General features: G+C 41.4%; 1 protein-coding gene across 8 annotated transcripts in view; it reads right to left on the reverse strand.

Annotated features, from left to right (window-relative positions):
* Positions 1–2,061: 2,061 nt before the first annotated feature.
* Positions 2,062–20,729, reverse strand: part of CHD2 (chromodomain helicase DNA binding protein 2) — a 157,882-nt gene continuing 139,214 nt past the window's right edge. For all 8 annotated transcript variants that reach the window (XM_058294647.2, XM_058294650.2, XM_058294649.2 and 5 more), the window contains 3 exons: positions 19,716–19,929; positions 9,956–10,202; positions 2,062–5,755 (listed from right to left, as the gene is read on the reverse strand). In XM_058294647.2, the coding sequence (XP_058150630.1) occupies positions 5,422–5,755; positions 9,956–10,202; positions 19,716–19,929 (795 nt within the window). In that variant the 3' untranslated portion in view covers positions 2,062–5,421. The remainder of the gene's footprint in view (positions 5,756–9,955; positions 10,203–19,715; positions 19,930–20,729) is intronic.

Consider the following 20,729-nt stretch of genomic DNA (forward strand, 5'->3'; position numbering starts at 1 on the left):
CCCGCCTGCCCGCCCTCCCGCAGCTCCGCGGAAACCTGCGCGGGGCCAGAGGCGCGGCTGCTCTGCAGATTGCGGGCCCTGGGTTGAGCGCGGCTGGACGCAGGCGCCGGGACGGCCAACCCGCACCAACTGAGGGCTCGCCCACCCGCTCCCGAGGCCCTCTGTTCCGCCCCTCAGCCCCGCCCCACTTCTCCACCCCGTCGCCCTTAAGGGTTACCAACCTTTTCCACTGGGCATGCTCCCACTTCAAAACCCCAGGAACCCCAGAAGCTGCCTCCTTCATTTGCAAATTCGATGGAAAGGTGATCTGCCAGACCGCACACGGGGAGGGACCTAGGGGCCAACCTGCCGACTTTCCTGCCCAGCTTGAGACCATCCAGGGGGCCTGGTAAATGAGGGAACTTGAGAAGCAACAACCCCCTCTTAGGTCATGAAAGAATTTAAGAGGAAGATCATGCGTGCCAACCCTGCGGGCACTGGCGGGGCCCCCGCAGCGGATATTATTCTGCCCATTTTAGAGGTGAGCCGCCTATAGGTCACAGACGTGTTCACGTTCCCACCGAATCCGGATAACAATGTGATCAGATGCAAAACCAGGGGGACTGTCCACGTGTTACACAGTTCTGACCGGGAAGCCCGGGGCGTCAAGTCCAAGGAAGGTTCCCAGGAGCAGCCCTGGGGGCAGACACCGCAGGGAACACGTTTCTACAGGACCAAGAACCGTTTATTTAGACGAGCTGTGTCTCTTCCCCACTTCGACAAAACACAACGAATGGGACGAGCGGGGATTGGGGGATGGGCAGGGAAGGGAGCGACCCGGCCCGAGTGGGATTCCAGCCTTAAAATAGTATGTAAGCACTGGCACCGGAGCTTTCAATTCCAACCACCTCCCCACGGCAAACCTAGTGCTGCTCCTTTAAGAGCCGCAGGTTGGAACTCAGAGCCCAGACTGGTCTGGCAAGCCGCAGGGTCCTGTGTTTCAGCAAGTGACCTTTCTGCTGGCGTTAATTGAAGACGACTTGCCTCCATGCCAGGCCTGCGAGACCCCGCCAGGGAAGGAGGGGCCGGGCCCCCTGCTTCCAGTAAAAGGCAGGCGTTTTGGCAGCAGTTAAGAAGACTTGATGCTATTGAAAATCATAATACGCTGATTATTGCAGCACTTGTTCTTAAAATAAAGTTTCCCAGAGTTGTTCCAGCTGAGCTGTCAGTTGCAACATGATTGTGAGTTCCCAGGTCCTCAGGAATAACCCTTAGCCCTTCTTGGTCTTTCCCTCAAGACCTACAAATACGAAAAGCCTGCCGCGTCGCAGGAGATGGCCCTTCAACCGAGCAGACATCTGGGCTTATTCGGTATCAAGATTTAAAAGCTGCAGAAAGATTTGGGTTTGCTTTTAAAGACCCCTAAGAATTAGTAAAAACCCTTCCATCTGGGCAAACTTCTCCTCCTATTCACACAGGGACCTCCCTCCAGAGGCTGTTGCCACCCTTCCTCTCTGTCTGGGCCTCGCAGGGGCTGGGCTTATCCTGTGCCAAATTTCGAGTTAACATTTGTGTCAGTGTTTCCATTATAGAAGGCTTATTCCCCCCTCCAAGAATATATAACCCAACTGTTAAATTACCCTCAAGGCTGCAGGCTGGCAGACAACGTGTTTTTATTTCCTTCTGGGAGAGAGGCTGCAATGCCCCCATTTAGGTAGGCACAGAACTTCAAATACACCCTTCCCAGTCTCCCCAGAATCCTCCCTGGCAGGACTTCAAGAGCAGGCCTGCTCAACTGCTGGCTTTAGTTCCTCAAGGTCGTCTCATGAAATGCAGGGCTGGACTGGAGCTGCTCAGCAATGGCTACTGAAGTATGCAGTAAAATCTTGGGAGCCTGTGGTGTAAAATCCTGGACACATCAACACAACTGGTGTGGGTCAGAGAAAAATGTAACTTTAGAAGGCTCCATTTCACAAGCTGTCAAAAAATCTGGATGACCCAGCAACCATGAGGGAAGAGAGCCCGATGCTACATCTCCAGGCACACAGTTCACACCAAACGCAATGCAACATGTTAGCCCAATTCTAGAAATCCTTAGGAACACTTTTTAATATACAAGAGTCAAAAGTACAGCAGTTTTACAACGTAGGAAAATTTAATACATACTATATAAACAACATTATTTACATCAGAAATCACTAGGACAGTGGCATTTTTTCACAAATATAAATTAATTACTGTTTAGTCAACAGGTTTTAAAAGTCCACAATTTTACAAGAAAGAAAAGCCATCAGTCCCCAAACGATGGAGAGCAGATGGACTAAAGCAGCCTGGACCCTTGGCATGGCTCTCCTCGCCCGACCCAGCAGCCCTTGGCTGAGTCAGGAGACCACTGGCGCTGGGCACTCAGCCGCCGCTCCTGCTGACAAGGGGGTTTTGGTCTGGAGGATTGCAGTGTCATAGTGTGAATTCATAGCTGAATCGTGTTTGCATCACCCATCCTCATGCAACCAGGCTCAAATGTCTGCAGCACGACGTGTGAAGTGTTCATGTTTCCCACTGACGGCCTTACGGAATGACTAAAAGAAGAGCGAGTCAAGGGACAGTCAGAAGGAGCTCCGTGGAGAGTGAGGCTGCCCATTTCACTCCAGCATGTCACTCAAAGCCTGCAATGATTAGCTGGGGGTTCTTTCACATGTGCCTTCTTTAGGGCTACAGTACACCATATTAATCCTGGTTTATGTTCCAGTGTATGTTCAGATGTTAACTCCCCTCCCTCTTCTTTAACCCCATCTCTTTCTACCCAACCAATCTTTCAAAGCTGGGCTCCACGGAATGCCACCTGTAAAGATTTCTGTGGTAGTGTCTCCCATCCGCAGGTGAGAGAATTTCTACCTGTGCAAATGTGTTTTGACTGAAGCGTAAAATTTTCATACTGATTTAAATCAATGAGCAAATGCCTCCTTTCTCCCAACCTACTCTTCAAACATACTCCAACATCTAAATAGATGTTTTCATGGGCATACTGGAATTTGAGAATCAATTTAACACTGATCTGGCCAATATTGCCTTTTGCTACATCATATGGCACTGAAAGTCCTGAATGTGAACAAAAGGAGTTCCTTTTTCCTCATGATGAGAATCTTTGAACATAACTCACGACTCCTATCAACATTAGAAGGGGGAAAAAAAAGCCTAGTGAGTATTAAAATGCATGGCCTCCAATGACTCCATTTACCCCTGAAAGGAGAGTTCCTCCAAGTGTACATGACCTGACTTCCCATGGGAACTGTACTACAGCTCACTCCCCACCCACCACCTCCCATCAATCAAGGACCTGGCAAGCCAACCTAACCTTCCTCTTTGGCTTGGGCAAGACAAACATGCGATAGTGTAAATATTACCAGGAAAAACACTAAATTTGTAGTTTCCTTATCACTTTGTGGCTAAAGCAGAGAAATATTTCCTACCCTCTCCCCTGAGAACATTCCTCAAGGGAGGACGGTGCCTATGCAGTTACTTGGGCTTTGTTCCTGGGAATGGGTGGTACAGGGCCAAGGTGAACAACCCCAAGTACCCTAAGGAGTAAAAGAAGGTGACAGGCCCATTGAGCTCCCAACACAAGCTGTGAGGACCTAGACTTTCATCTGGAAATTCAGCACTGGCTGGCCCCATTATGCTTGTACAGCAAGGAGTAATGGCCTGCTACAGCTACATCTGCTTCACCAGGGGGATGTAAGTCAGGAATTTCTTGGTAAAGGCATTAAAGGTGCTGTCCAGAATATCAGAAAATAAGTGATGATGATTTTATGAACTCCCTAAAGGAATCTGACCCTGTGTATACTTGATCAAAGGGTTTTCACCAGCTCTGAGCTTGGACAGTTGTACTTGGCAGATATAGGCACACCAAATATTCAAGTCAGTTATTCTGTCTCCATTTAAAAAAAGGCCTTGGAATATGCTAAAAATACTGGCAAGCTATCATTTAAAATGAATAAGACTTAAGGCCCCAGCCATCAGTAAACTGAAATTTGAATTCTTTAGGAAGACCCACACTCTGCCTGTTTAATCAATGCAAACCACTTGCCTCCCAGTCCTGACTCAGTCCAACTCTACTATGATTCTTACTGTCCATAATGATAGTTCAGTCACCCTATCCTTGGATGCCTCCTAGCTAGGAAAACAATTTAACTTAGGTTTACACTTGATCTTATTCTAGAAGAAACTGAATAATGATCTCCATCTAGCAGTGGAAACCTGTTCACCATAGTAACAAATTACTTTCATCTGATCATATAAATATCAGGAGATAAGTGATTCTGTATAATTGAGTTCTTCAAGCTGTACAAAGGGAACTAAAATGCAACTGCAAATTTTGACCTACTACAATACTGAAAGTTTTCCCTACTTGCTGGCACCCCAAGTCCCCACATTGGAAAACCTGTTCACTGTCCACACTAGTGCCCTGACTTTGTGCTTCCCAACCACAGGCTGGTCAGCAGGCCTACTCTGCTTCCCCTCCTCTCCAGGCCCCACAGTTGTACTTCTCACCACAGGAATCAGACATCCACCAGGGATTCCAGTTCCCTGGCCACACAACCCCATCTTCTCCCCCCACCCCCAACCCCACCCACCATATACCATCTCCAACCATGCTGACTAACTCAAGGTACTCAAAAGTCAACCAGAGACTCTACTTTCCCTGGCACAAGGGGGAAAGGAAGCCCACTCAGGAGACCAAACCTTTGAAATGTACAGACAGGGTGGGGAAAATAATTAGTGTTGGCAGGAAAGAGGTCATTATAAAGTTGTTGCCCTCTCTCTTTATCCTCCCCATCCCACAGGTTTCACATAAGGAGACCCAAGTGTATCATTTCTCCCAAGAACACAGATGAGGGGTTTAACTGCTCCCCTTCAAGTCCTATGATGCAGAAACCCAACAAACCATCCCCACTCCCTTCAGCAGCATTCATCATAAAATAGTGAATCAAATCACGCACTGTCTATTAAGTCCTGGCAGCCTTCATTCGAGCATCCATTCCTTCCCTCAACCACTGTGACATGGTCCAGGGAACATACCGTCCCTGGCAAGAAAACATTCATGGCTCTAAGACACCTTCTTCCTTCACTGGGGAAATATGACCCCATGAAGCTGGTACACAAAAACTTGCCTCTTCCTCCTAGCACCCATTAAAGCAAGAGGCTAGAACTAAGCTGGAATGGGATGGGAGTGCCAATACTCAGGAGTCGTGACACAAATCAAACCTGGACCAAACAAAAGCCCTCCCACTCCTAGATGTGCCCCTTCAGCCAGTATGTTAACAGCAGCAGCATGTCCAGAAACTCCAGTCACCTGGTCTAGGTAACTGGCTATTGTTGGATCAGACCAATAAATCTCCAGGTGCTTGAAGACTCTTGTTCTCCCCCTCTCCGAGCTGTCCTTTATGTTTTCCGAACATTCCAGTTATAATCTGGGTTGTTTTTCTGTTCTTGTGATCTCTCCAAAGGAGACCTATGATCCAGGGGTGACTTGGAATCATGAGGAGATTTCTGAGAAGGGGGAGAGCGAGGATCTGAGACTGCAGGGTGCAGTGGAGGCAGGGGCTGTTTATATTCCCCCAATTTGTCTGTGTGGAAAGAGCGGTAATGGTCTGAGGGCCCCTGGCCATGGTAGCCCATAGGGGGACGATGATCAGACATTCGTCGGAAATCCTGCTGGTGGTAATTTTGAGGCCTAAACTCATCGGATCTCCGCCGCTTAGAGTCATGATGGTGCCTGAAACAGAGAGCCGAGGATTAGCTGAGATACCAGAGCCAGATCCCCATTCTCTTCTCCACTGCACAGTGGATCTTCTTCATGGACTCATCATATACAGGGATACTTCCAGCAGACCCAGGGGGCAAAATTTACATGTATTAGGTGTCAGAAAAAAAACAAAACTGAAGCAATAACACAGGGACATTTTATACTTATTTTATACTATTTCAAGGGTGAAAAGCCTCATGAAGTCTGCAATGAAACAAGTACACTCTTGAATCATTGATAGCTTTGCAAATTCATACTCCCTTCAGGAAAAAAGTGGCAAGATCTAGAAATATTTTCATATTTCTTGACCTAGCCCAGGAGGAGAAAAAGTCATAGAAATTATTTTGGCAAATTAGTAACTACAAAAGCCACTCTCAGCCAAAATATATCATAAAGGTAGGACTTATAAAATTATTTTTAAAACCCACTCAATTTCAAGAATATTAAGATTTTTTAGGCAGGACCATGGTAAACTGCTCATCATGATATTAAGAGAGAATCAGTACAACTCAATAATGAATAGATAAAAAACCCAAATTAAAAATGGACAAAGAAGTTGAATAGACATTTTTCCAAAGAAGGGATACAAATGGCCAACAAGCACATGAAAAGATGTTCAACATCATCAGTCATTAAAGAAATGCATATCAAAACCACAATGGCATACCACCTTATGCACATCAGTGTGGTTATAATTTTTTTAATTAAAGGGAAAATAAGTATAGGCAAGGGTGTGAAGAAATTGTAACCCTCACATATTGCTGGTGGAAATGAAAAACGGTGTAGCCACTGTCAAAAATGGTTTGGCAGTTTCTCAAAAAGTTAAACACAGAATCACCATATGACCCAGCCATTCTACTCCTAGGTATATAGCCAAGAGAAATGAAACCATATGTCCATGCAGAAACTTGTACACAATCCTTATAGCAGCATTCTTCATAATCACCAAAAGATGGAAACCACTAAAACAGGAAAACAAAGTAGATCAGTGGTTACCTATAGAGATGGGGGGAGGGGACTTGGTAAGGGAGGGGGAGTAGAAGGGAGGGATTACCCAGAAGCAGGAGGAGACCTTGGGGATGCTGGATGTGTTCACGATCTTAATTACAGTTGGGTGCTTTCACAAGTGTGTACATATATCAAAATTTAATTGTATACTTTCAACAAATACAGTATATTGGAATCAATAACTCAACACAACCATTTCTTAAAAAAGCTCATGTTATATATGCTTCTTAATAACAGAGAGAAGTAGTTTATGTTTACAACTATAAAGACAGATACCTACAAAGAGAATATTGAAAAATGAACACAGTATGTTTTAGAATCTAGCAGTGGGAAGGTAAAGATTATTGATGAATATTTTCCCTCTCATTATAATAGTCTAATAAAAGTAAAAACCAAACTAATGTAATTCTTTTACAACCTATAGAAGCTACAATGTAAAATCGGCCTTTGATGGCTTGACACAGCAATATAAGAATATAACAAGGCTAAATTTCTTTTTCACAAGGGCCCATTCCCAGAGATTCTCAGGTAAAGGAGGAACAGTATATATACTTTTAAAAACAGACATTCAACATTGAAATCTGTTGTTAAAGGACACAGGAGTTTTACCTTGAACAAAAGAAAAGGAAGTAGGTTGGAACGGTTATGAAATATGGTTCCAAAGAATGAAATATGATTTGGGATAAGTCACTTAGATCTCAGTGACCCTGTTAATTGACCTTTGATATCTCCACAGGCAGTTCTGGGTCCTGTAAGCCCAGGGAGGAATTAGTTTTCTGGTTCTGGAGGTAATTTGAAGACACCCAGAAAAGGTAAGGCTGGAGCACATTTTCTCAATGTTGGGAACAGTATGACTACTATTAGCATTTGTCTAGTACTTTGACAGCACTTTCTACACACATTTTTTCTTTCAATCCTTCAACCACCATGTGGTTGGGTTTAATTACTCTCAGTTAACAGGTGAGGATACTACAAGTCTGAAGACATTTTGCATAAAATCATTCAAATAAGACTTTGGGCTGAGTTTTATTAGGTTTTAAAAAAGAGGACTAGAAGTGTGTTCTATCTTCTTATATGAGCATACCAGACAGAATGAACCACTTAGCATAAAGATTCGAATCTATTATGTGACTCTATTCAAAGTTTGTCTTTTACTCTTTGGCCTAAAGAAGAAAAAGTTGATATGGGCTACACATTAGAGCTTAACTGACCTACTTTTAGTCAAATATTTTTATTAAGTAGCTACTGGGTACAAGGCACTGTGCTAGAACCAGCAATAAGAACAGACAGTGATTCCTGCCTTCATTTACAAGCTTCTATGGTGAGGCTGCCCACCTTCCTTGGGCAAATGAAACTGGGACATGAGCAGCACACCAAGCCGGCTATGAAAAGCAACCCCATTTCCCTCACACCCTTCCAAAATTCTGCACCACCTGAGCCTAGGGCAGGGGTCAAACACAAATGCCCACTGGATAAAGGTATAAATGATGAAAAACCACAAATGGCTGTCTATGGTCTACAGAATAAATATTAAAACCTAAAACCTGGAGAGAGAAAAAATGAAAACCTAGAGCTAGGTCGGGGGCTGGAGTGAAGAGCAGACTCCAGAGTGCCCTGAGCAACCCCAGGACCAACACCAGCAGCCGAGTTACCATCACACCCCAGGAGAAGCTGCAGCTGAGGCAAGCGGCCCCAGTCACCATCATGACAACCATGAGCAGCGAGGCCAAGACCGAGCAGTCACCCGGCACTCCCGCCCTCAGCACTGCTGACACCAAGCCCAGCACCATGAGCTGGAGCACAGGGAGCAGCGTCTCAAGCAGCCTCACATCAGTGGTGTCTGCTGGCGGGCACAAGAAGGTCATTGCAATGAAGGTTTTACGAACAGTGAAATGGTTCAATGTAAGAAAGAGAAGTGACACCAAGGAAGATGAGTTTGTACATCAGACTGCCATAAAAACGACTAATCCTAGAAGTACCTTCACAGTAGAAGATGGAGAGACTGTGGAGTTTGATGTTGTTGAAGGAGAAAAAGGGATGGAGGCAGCTCACAGGCCCTAGTGGAGTTTCAGAGCAAAGCGGTAAATATGCAGACTTGTAACTATTATAGACATGATCCACATTGTCGGGGTCCTCCATGCAATTACCAGCATAATTACCAGAATAGTGTGAGTGGGAGAAAGAACATGCATTGGAGAGCGCTCCCGAAGGTCAGGTTCAACTATACCAGCTCTACCTCAGGAGACAATTCCCACCTTACTGCGTGTGGATATAATCCTAGGAACTCAACCTTCCTGTGCAGACGGAAGTGATAGAGGGTGCTGACAGCCAGGGTGCATGGAAATAAGGCAGACCAGTGATCCAACAAGAAGACATGAAGATGAAATTCAAGCAATAGGAAATGAACAAAAGATTAGAGCTGAAGATCCTGAATGCTTGCTTTTTGCCCACTGACCAGATAACTGGAAGTAGCTCCATTATCTATGTAGCTTGGTGATTTTAATATTTTCACCGAAAGACGTTTCTTTTTGGTAATGACAAATGTGGTTTTAAAAACAAAAATCAAAAAACCTGTTTTTTTTTCAATATGCCTTTAAAAGTTTTTAAGTTGTTTCATATCTGGTTGAGAGTTTAAGAACCTCATTTGTAATTTGTAATAAAACTTTATGACTTGATTTTTTTCCAAAAAATCAACAAACTGCAAGCACCTGTTAATAAAGGTCTTAGATAATTGTTTAAAAACAGAACAGGAAAAAACAGCAAAACTTATAACCTGGCATTCAAGTCATTGCCCCCCAATTCCTATTACACTCCTGGGTACCTATTACACTCCTTTCTGCTTAGCTGCCTCTTCTCTTAGGGCCCAGATTAAGAATCACCAGTTCCCCTCTTCCTTAGCCCTCAGAAAAACTCCTAATCCCAGGAAAAACGGACAAAGCCCCACTCTAAACCATTCACTCAGCACCCTCTGCCAGCTGTCTTTTATCAGGATCCCTCTCCACCAGCTTGAAGACACCTGCGCAGCAGAGACGGCTCATCTGACTTGGTCTCCCTAGCCAGGACCGGTAGTCAACAAGCACCGGTAGTTTCGTACATTAATGGGTACATCACCTCTCTCTTCTGAAGATGTCAGCACCTGGACTTTCAGGGCCTTATGCATACCTGTCATAATAGTCTCTGTGTCCCCGGTGGTCCCGGTCACTGCTGTACTGGTCATAAGGTCTCTTTCTGGACAGGTTGTTGGGCCGATAGCTCCCAGAGCGGTGAGCGTCCATATGCCGCCGGTCCCCATAATGGTGGTCCTTGTACCAGTGCTGCTCATATTGATGGTGTCTGTCACTGCCCCATGGCAGATTGCTATTGCCACCACCATAAGTGAACTTTCTTTCCCTCTGCCAGTCTCCTCGATCTGCAGGAAAAGAAAGAAGGTGCTCATTACTGCAAGAAATAGCAAAATTTCACTTCACTGAAGTTTAAGCTAAAAAGCTGACACGTCTCACAGACACGGAATATCTAACTTCTTGATCTTGTTGCTGCAGGTTAACATACCCATAACATACTAGCAATATGAGTCTTACCATCCTTTCCCCAAAAAGAAAATTAATCACCTCTCTCCTTCTGAAATCTTTATGAACTGCTGCTTTTCACTTTCTATACTGCTCACCTTCCAATCTGGGGCAAATCTTTAAAATGATATTGCACTCAAAAACTAAAAGTAACTAAGAAAAGGGCAGTGCTGACTTCCGCAGCTGCAAAGCAACAGCTTTATCTGTCGATACCATAAACTGTATCTGACCTCTGAAAATCTTTCCAAGCTATACTTGCTGATTCAACTATTCCTTCCCACCCCCACCAAGAAAACTGACAGCCTCCTATAAAAAGTAATGATTCTTTTCTAAGTAATTAATGTACATGCTTATAAGATAAAGGAAAGGCTTCTTAAGTACTGTCTTTATTTCGCTTGCCATATGCTTGTCTTGTTGTTGCCTATACTGTCTTTGAGAGTTTGTGTCTAGGGCTGTGCTTCTCTTCATACCTCTCCTAGTTGCCCTAAACATAACCATTGCTATGGAAACAGAGGTTGGCAGTTTACACCCAAACCCAGCAGGTCTACTACAATCTCTCCCTAGAGTTAAAAACGGCATAAAAGAACTCAAGGATGAATGCCGTTTCCCATCAACTTTGAGAATATGCAACCTCTGAAGGCACCTGGCCTTTCTCACTCTCGTGGTACAGAATATCATAGCTGGCCCCCTTTTGAGGCCTGCCTACTACCATCTTCTGTATCCTTAGTGGGACCATGTATCTTTAAAATTCTAAGTTTATTTCTTACAGAATCAATGCCTTATTAGTCATGCCAGGATTTCACATAGTTCCAACCAGGATGGCAGACCTGTCTTCCCTCAGCCTCAACAGAACAGCCAGAGAGGTTTACGTCCTGTCAGGCAGGGACTACTGCCCTAACCAGCAGGAAGTAACTACAGAAGAATGACCATCGCCCCTCAGCACCTCCTTAAGAAAAAGGGCATGAACTCTGAGGGGAGTTGAGGCAGGTTAGTATAGGGAAACAAGGAGAAGATGAGCCACAACATGGCCAACAGACAACATGGCTAACAGACAACAGGGCCAGAAGATCCTACCAAGACCTTGACCTTGACCTTGAGGTCCCAGGTGGGAATCCTCTGGGGCTGAGAGGAGGCCCCAGATATTCCAAACAGGCCTCATAATTGGCCACCACCATTGGTGGGGTAACCAATAACAGCCTGGGCTCCTCCCCTTAGCATTAACAAGAGGAGAATAATTAAGAGCTTAAAAGGTGAACACACAAGTAATGATTCACACCAGATTTGGATTATCACTCTTTACTCTCATAGACAAGGCCAAATTGAAATCCAGTTTAGATTCTGTCACCTTCTATTCCCAAGAAGAATCATGCTTATCTGAACCAGGAAAGAAGTCTAGGGATGGAGGCTATAGTATGCTGAATATATGGCAAATATTTATGTTCCAATATATGTCCACCAGAAACCTGTGTATGTGACCTTATTTGGAAATAAGGTATTTATGGTATTTGCAGGTGTAAACAAGGATTTGAGAAGTGATCATCTTGGATTTAGGGTGGCTGTAACTCCAATGACAGATGTCATAAAAAGAAAGGCAGTAGGATTTTTTGCAGAAATGGCAATTATCAAATGTATTTTGAAGGGTAAGGGACCCCGAATAGCCAAAAATTTTAAAGAATGAAGTTGGAGGACTCTCACTTTCTGACTTTAAGCATATGAATTAGCTACAGTGTTAAAAACAGCATGGTACTTCCACAGATTGACTAATAGAACTGAATCAAGAACTCAGAAACAGACCCTCACATGTATAGTCGAGTGATTTTTGACAAGGCTGTCATGTCCACCCTGCTGGGCCAGAACAGTCTATTCAACAAATGCTGCTAGGAGAACTGGATATCCATATCCAAAAGAAAGAAAAAGAACCTCTCTCTATCTCATACCTTATACAAAACTCTTAAAAGAAAACGTAGGAAAAACATCTTCAAGATCTTGTGGTAGGACAATGAGTGAAGATTCACACAATAACCAAGAAAATATCAAATTCCCATCCTGGGGAGCTCTGCCACATTCTCTAATGGAACAAACACAATCTCCCAAGTACAGGGGCAATGACTAGTGAAGGAGGATGGTCCACTGATGGGCCCTTGATACTGACCACTATGCTTATGAACCTTTGCTCCTGAAATTGAAAGTTAGCCTAGTGTTATAGGGTACCTAAGAGTTACCTACTGGGAGCCTCCTTGTTGCTCAAATGTGGACTCTTTCTATACAGCTATAAACACAATAACACCCCCCCACATAGGACATGACTCTGGGGAACGAGCCTCCCCAGCACTGAGGAATTGCTACCAAGTACCAACAAGCAGTGCAACCGGGGAAAAAAAAAGGTAAAGACAAATGAATTTACATGGCTAAGAGACTTCAAAGTGAGTCAGCTGGTCATTCCAGAGGTAACGTTTATGCAGGTCTCAGAAGGATCTCAGCCAAAGTAGATACTACCCCAAATAGCACACTCCTGAAGGCTCTGGAAACATCTAGACACTAGAGTCAGGGCAGATAATTCAGGAGTTTGGTCCCTTGCCAGTGGGCCCTACTTTGAAATTTATGCTCCCCAGTGTGACAGAATTGGACTCAGTTGTGGTTTCCTTACACGTGGCTCTTCTGTCCTTCTATTTGAACTTATAATCAGTACTAAAGTTGGTAGGTGTTCGTCCAAGAGACTTCAATCTTTGGGATGTCCATGTGCAAGCTGGACCCTGAATCTCAACAGAGTTCACTGGACTCACCCAGGACAACTAACAAGGAAGAGATGTAATCAACACACCCAGGAACCAAGAGTGACAACTGTAAGCAAGACAGTCCCATCCATCAGCTAAAAGGGATCAAAGTCCTCCCTCAATTAAAGGTGGAGTGGCCATCGCCATCCCAAAATCCTCAGGACTGAGGAATGAACTATGGACTAAAGTAGAATTATGAGTATTCCACTATAGAATTATTGTGATTCTAGCAATGGAAGAAGTATCACTGATGGACACAGTGGCCAGTGGAGGTTCTAAGAATAGAGAGAGGGAAAAACAGGTACAATACGGCAGCATTTTCAGGACTTGGGAATCATCCTGAATGACATTACAACAGATAAAGGCCATTATGTATCTTGCTTGCCATAGCCTACAGAATTGAATGGGAGAGTGTGTAAACTACAATGTATACTAAAAATCCATGCCTAGTGGCAATGCTCCAAACTATTTATCAACTGCAATGAATATACCACACTAATGAAAGATGTTGCTAATGTGGAAAAATGTGGGAGAAGTAGGAAGCAGGGCATATAGGTATCCCCTATATATTCTCTGTAACATTTATGTAATCTAAGTATCTTTTAAAAAATGAAAAAATGAAAAGATTAAAAAAATTATATTTTACTCACTACTGCTATTTTAGCCCTTTATCTGTCCTTCCTATTTTTCTCCATAGCATGTATCATTATCTGACATGGTATGTATTTTGCTTGTCTGCTTTATTTTATTGTTTGCGTGACCCATCTAGAGCTTAACAACATGATAGCGATAATTTTTGTTAGTGTTAATCATTATTACACAACCTCCTGCAGTTAGATCACTTCCTAGCACATGGCCCTCAATAAATATTTGTTCGATGAAAAAAAATCTTGAGTAGATAAAACGCTTTTATGTTTGGACTATTAAAAAAAAAAAAGATCTTGTGGTAGGCGGTAGGTGGTAGTTTCTTAAACTTTACAACCAAAGCATGAGCAACGAAAGAGAGAGATAAATGAGACCTCCTCAACATGAGGAGTTTTGTTCTTCAAAAGACTTTGTCTAGAACATAAAAAGGCAGCCTACTCAATGGGAGGAAATATTTGGCAGTTACATATCTGATAAGCATTTGGTATCCATGTTATATAAAGAGATCATACAATTCAACAATGAAAAGACAAGCAATCTAATTTTTAAAATGGGCAAAAGACTTGAATAGACATTTTTCCAAAGAGGAAATACAAATGGCCAAAAAAGCACATGAAAAAGACATTCAACATCAACTAGCCATTAGGGAAATGCAGATCACAATTACAATGTGATACTGTTTCACACCTTATAGAATGGCCATTATTTAAAAACAAACAACAAAAAAACAGAAAATTACAAGTACAAGAAAGGATGTAGAGAAACAGAAGCACCCCTTCACTGTCGATGGGAATTCAGAATTGTGCAGCCCCTGTGGAAGACAGTTTTGCAGTACCTCAAGAAGCTGAATATAAAACTGCTATATGATCCAGCAATCCTGTTACTAGCAATATATTCATAAGAACTGAAAGGACACAAGCTGACATTTGCACACTGATGTTCATAGAAGCATTATTCACAATCACTGAAATATGGAACCAGCCCAAGCATCCATCAACCAATGAATGGATAAACAAAATGTGGTATACAGACACAATGAATACTATTCAGGTGTATTTTAAAGAAATGAAATCAGGAAGCATATGACAACAGGGATGAACCTAGAGGATATTATGTTGAGTAAAGTAAACCAGATACAAAAGGACAAATATTACATGGTCTCACTAATATGAACTAAACACTCAGAGTGGTAAACTCTAGAGTATAGGATACTAGGAAATAGAAGGTAGGTTGAGAATGGGAGATAATGCTTAATGTAGCATTATTAATAAGGTCAATTGTAAACATGTAGAAATAAGTAAGAGTTGAGAGTAACACATTATAATGAGCATAACTAATACTGCCGATTTATAAATGTGATTGTGACTGAAAGGGATAGTCTGCGGACATAAATGTCAATTGAAAGGAAAACTAGAAAATAATCTAGGGAATGTTTAACAGTAATTTCAATGGTGGATGAAGATTGTGGTTAATAGTATAAATGTAAGAACCTCTTCTTTTACAAAGTGCTAGGAATAGGGTAATACACAAGAAAAATTACAACTAATGTAACTTACAGACAATAGTTAACAGTAATACTGTAATATTTTACAGCAACAGCAAGAAAATATTTTTTCAATACTAGGAGACAAAAATGGAGATTTTGAGGAGTATGGAATTTTTCTTTTTGGAGTACTAAAAGTGTTCTAGGATTAACTGAGGTGATGACAGCACAATGCTGAGATGAAAACAAAAGCCACTAAATGTACACTTTGAATGGACTATACAAAGCATGGAACTATTTAACAGAGGAAATTCAGTGGTGAATGAAGGACTATGGTTAACAGGCCAAATAGGAGAATGTTTTCTTCTGAATGGTAACAAACAAACAATATCAATATAGTGTTAATGATTGGGTGGGTTTGGGGAGAAATACACCAAATGTAAGATATGGGCTACAGTTAGTAGTAATATTTTGATGATACTCTTTCAGTTTGTAACATTGTTTCACACAGTGTGAGGTGGGGGGGGCAATGCATGGGAGCCCTGCATGATGTTTCTCATGTTAATTTTGTAAGTTCACAAAGTTTACTATACATTTATTGTTTGTGTATGTTCATATATGAATGATATACTTCAATACATTTTTATGTTAAAAAAAAAAAAGGCAGTAGGAGATTTCAAACAGAGTCACAGAGTTTGAGAAGACCATGTGGACAGAGGCAGAGATTAGAGTTATATGTCTACAAACCAAGGATTGTCCAGCAGCCACCAAAAGCTAGAGAGCTACTGAATGGATTCTTCCTCAGAGCCCTCCAAAAGGAAATACCTACACCTTGATTTCGGGCTTCTGGCTTCCAGAACTATGAAAAAATCAATTTTTGTGTTTTAAGCTACCCAGTTTGTGATAATTTGTTAAAAAAGCCTTAAGACATGAATACAGGGGCTGGACCAGAAGGAATTATGTGGCTTCATAGGAAATTTGACTTCTATCTGCAATTATATTAAGACCAAAGACATACCACCAAATAAATCTCCCTCGACTCATTTTACTAGCCTTCTATCATTTTCCTACAGAGCCAAATAACAACATCAAGGAAGCTGTGTGGCTTAGAAATTCATACCATTAATATAATGTACAGGGAAACGGACTTTGGCCCAGTGGTTAGGGCGTCCGTCTACCATATGGGAGGTCCGCGGTTCAAACCCCAGGCCTCCTTGACCTGTGTGGAGCTGGCCATGCGCAGTGCTGATGCGCGCAAGGAGTGCCGTGCCACGCAAGGGTGTCCCCGCGTGGGGGAGCCCCATGCGCAAGGAGTGCGCCCGTGAGGAAAAGCCGCCCAGCGTGAAAAGAAAGAGCAGCCTGCCCAGGAATGGCGCCGCCCACACTTCCCATGCCGCTGATGACAACAGAAGCGGACAAAGAAACAAGACGCAGCAAATAGACACCAAGAACAGACAACCAGGGGGAGGGGGGGAATTAAATAAATAAATAAATCTTTAAAAAAAAACAAAACAAAACACGAAGGGGGGGCAATAAAAATTAAAAAATATATATATATATAATGTACAAGTAAACAGGTGACAGGTACATTGCTGATTCAGGGTTGATCAGACCAGAAGACCAAGAAGGAAAAAAACAGTTTGAATATTCAACCTAAGAATTAACAGACAACAACTAAAAAAGACAACTTAACAACATGAAAGGATCATTTGAAGTTGCCTTCCAATTAAATGGAAAGTAAGATTTCTAAGTGTGTCAAAGCCTATGGAAAAGCAGAGATGATCAAACTATAAGCTAAGTCATTTATTTCCAGAGTAAGAGACCAGTTCTTTTCTTTCCTCTTTAGCCCTCCACTGAGGTAGGTCAAAGGTTGGGAAGAATTGGGCTGTTTTAAAGGCTTCTTCTATGGATAAGGAATCCAAGGCTTAAACAAAAGACCACAGTTAGCTTAATAAGAAGAGTTCTTTTAAAGGATTCAGAATACAAAATCAGTAGCATCACAGAAAGACCACAAAACCAATCTATTATAAGGAAAAAGTCAATACAAGCAATACAATTATACCTACTAAGAATCATCATGTACAGTCATTTCACTCTGTAAAATGGTAATCAATTAATTTTGAGCTAAAGATCTTTAAGATTAGAGGGCTTTCCAAATAATTTAGAGTGGCTGGCAGAATTGCCTGCCAAGAACACGGAAGATAAAAAATAATCTGCTTAAAGGTATGAAAGAGCAACTGAAGCAGCCAGGACTAGAAGGACTAAGATTCCAAAGAGGAGTAAATTTCAAAGGGGTAAGCTAACTTCTGTAGCCACTGAGGATATATATGGATTCTAAGCATGGGCAAGAAGCTGAGAATCTGGGCTTTTCCCAGGCAGAGGACCACTATGCTAGATGAAGAGAGAAACCAGCAGAGTTTTTGGTTGGTATTTCTAGGCTAGTGCTACTGAAGACTCGAGGGACTTTAAACACATGGCCAGCTTTTCCTTAGGCCACCTCCTAAGTTCTGAATTTGTAGGCAACAGAAGGCTGAAATGATAACTTGAAAAGCCTCTGGAAAGCAGAGCAGTTTGGGGGCAGTATCATGTGGCTATGGAAATAAACATTAGTGTTCTACACTTGCCAGGGCAGGGGCCCTAGTGAACATACCAGGCCTTCAGTTGAGCACTCTGAGGAGCCAAGCCCTCAGCTGAACCAGAGGCTTAAGATGATCACCTCCAACTCTAAGCACCCAGGGCAGGAATGGGTGAATCCTCTCTGAAAGAAGGTAACATCATCTGGAGCTTGTACCATTTTTAAAACCCAGTGTCTCCCACTTAATCAAAAATAAATGTCAACAGATAGATTTGAATGACTGAAAACCAAGAGGAAAAAATATACAATAGAAAATGACTCACAATAATTCAGATATTGAACTGAGCAGAAAAGTTTATGTAAATAATTATAATTCATATATGAGAGGAAAAGGTTTTTTTAAAGCTTGGAAATTTTACCAGAAGATGGGGATCTTTTTTTTTAATGTATTTTTTTCTTTATTAGAGAAGTTGTGGGTTTACAGAACAATCATGCATAAAATATAGGATGGAATCTATTTTTAAAACAACAAACTGAAATTCTAGAACTCAAGTTTAGAAAGGAATATATATTACATTTTGATTATTATGGGATATTTGACTCTCTGTAAAATAAGCCTTATACTATATTTCCATATACTATATATACATATATATATTTTTTTGAGATATCAGGGCCAGGGATTAAACCCAGGACCTTGTAAGTGGGAAGCCAGTGTTCAACCACTGAGGCACATGGGCTTCCCTGAGTTGGTTTTTTCATTTGATTATTTGCTGTCTGTCTTTGTTTTTAGGAGGCACCAAGAACCAAACCCAGGACACCTCCTATGTGGGAAGCAGGCAATCAACTGTTTGAGCCACATCCCCTCCCACTATAAACTTTTAAAGTTTTATTCAACATGTTTTTCTCCCTTTCTTATTGTTCTTATCTTTAAAAATAATTCTCATTGTTACCAGTAAAGCAATGGATAATATTTAAAAGTTATTCCTCTAATCTCCCCTCCATTCCTACCATCCTGAACTAATTCATCTTTATTAATAGTCAGATATGAACATCTCCACTTATTTCTTTATGCTTGTACAAACATATTATTCAAACATACATATAAACATAAGGATTTTGTCACTCCAAATTTTTTATTTATACAGCCAACTCATTCTTTTTAATACTCATAGAGTACAAATGTCCTATTGTCTATTTAACCATTCCCCTATTGATGGACACTCAAATTATTTCCAATGTTTTGCCACTTTAAGTCTGGAACAGCATCCTCATACATACACGTATGTGTTTATTTCTACAGGACAGACTCTCAGAAATGGGATTATTGTATCGAATAGCAAATGTATTTAAGAGATTTCAGATTAATTTGCTCACAAGATGGTAGCAACCACACACTTGAGAAATTTGCATCTATTTCTCCTTTTAATTTTCGCTAATCTGAATGGGTAAAAATTGGTTTATTTGTTGTTGCTTTAATTTACAATGTTGGTCATCTTGTCATTTTGGTCACAGGAATTTCCTCTTCTATATGAATTCCCTATTCCTACCCTCTGCCCATTTTTCTATTTGGTTATCCTACTCTTATCCATCTACAATGGGTCTTCCAACATAAGCAGTTTTATCCATTTAACTGTCACATACAATGTAAACTTTTCCCCTTAGTCCATCATTTGGCTTTTGTTCATTTTTTTCTGGTGGCTATGTTCTTTTTAACCTAACGCTGAAATAACAGTCTTTGAAGTCTTTATTTCATGCTTTACCTCAATAAGAAAAAGGATGACAAAGTGTAAAAGTGCAAAGGTCCAACTGCTGTCTTTGGAAAAAGAAATGATTATTCCTTTGGTACCTCTTTTTAAAACTCTACTTTATGATTTACCTGTGTTACTGAAGTGTCTCTTGTTGGGATGATTGTAGTTATCTCTAGGGTGTCCATGCATCTGTGGGCCATGGGAGGCAGGTAAATGAGGCTTCTGAGGGTGAAGGTTGTGCGGGGTATGGGACTGAGATATCAGGGAATCCCGGCTTGACCCCGAGGCCTCTGGTCGAAATGGTTTTTTACCACCCATCATGTCATCTTTCTTCTTTTGCTCCTGTAGAAGAAAAGGAAACCAAATAATCTCAAGATACCAGACCTAATTCCTAAAAGCAGAAAAATAAAGATCATTACCTCCAAGTATTTCCCCCTTGTCCCTCTTGACTTCTGACCTGCCATTTACTACCAATTTTACAATGAAATGATCATCAACTTCACTGAGCTCTCACAGCATAACCAAAATCTCCATCTGCTGACTTTGACTTACAGGCCACTCAAATTAAACTTCCACTGATCAGTATCTATAAGAACACACGCACAAACTGCCAGATGTCATTGTACACAATACAGAACATGAATCCAGGCTGTCAGCATTCTCAGAGAATCATCCTGAACCATCCAAAATCAGGACTACCTTATATGTATCCAGTACATTTAATTGAGCAATATATGTTTTTATTCAACTGTAGTTTTTTAATTATTGTTTATATTTTCAATTATTAAATGTATGAAGTTACAAAAAAAAAAACTAGTACTACCAACTTTTTTATTCTAATTAGAAAAAAACCTGACTAATCCAGTGGTAACTAGTTCCAAAGCCAGAGTCATCAAGGTAAATACCTAACTATTTGAAAAACATCACTTATTACACAAGTAAAATGTTTGACATAAAAACATCAGAAAATACAGAAAGCAAAAAAGTAAAAAATGCAAAGTAATCTTGAATCTCACCACCAAGGGATAATTTCTGTTAAAAATTTGGTCTGTATCTTTCCAAGGTTTTTGTGTTTATATGCATATAGATTTTTTAAACAAAAATATTGTTTAGTGTTCTTGCTTTTTACTTAGTATATTGTT

The sequence above is a fragment of the Dasypus novemcinctus genome, chromosome 3 (genome assembly GCF_030445035.2).
Source record: "Dasypus novemcinctus isolate mDasNov1 chromosome 3, mDasNov1.1.hap2, whole genome shotgun sequence".
In the NCBI taxonomy this organism is placed as follows: domain Eukaryota; kingdom Metazoa; phylum Chordata; class Mammalia; order Cingulata; family Dasypodidae; genus Dasypus; species Dasypus novemcinctus.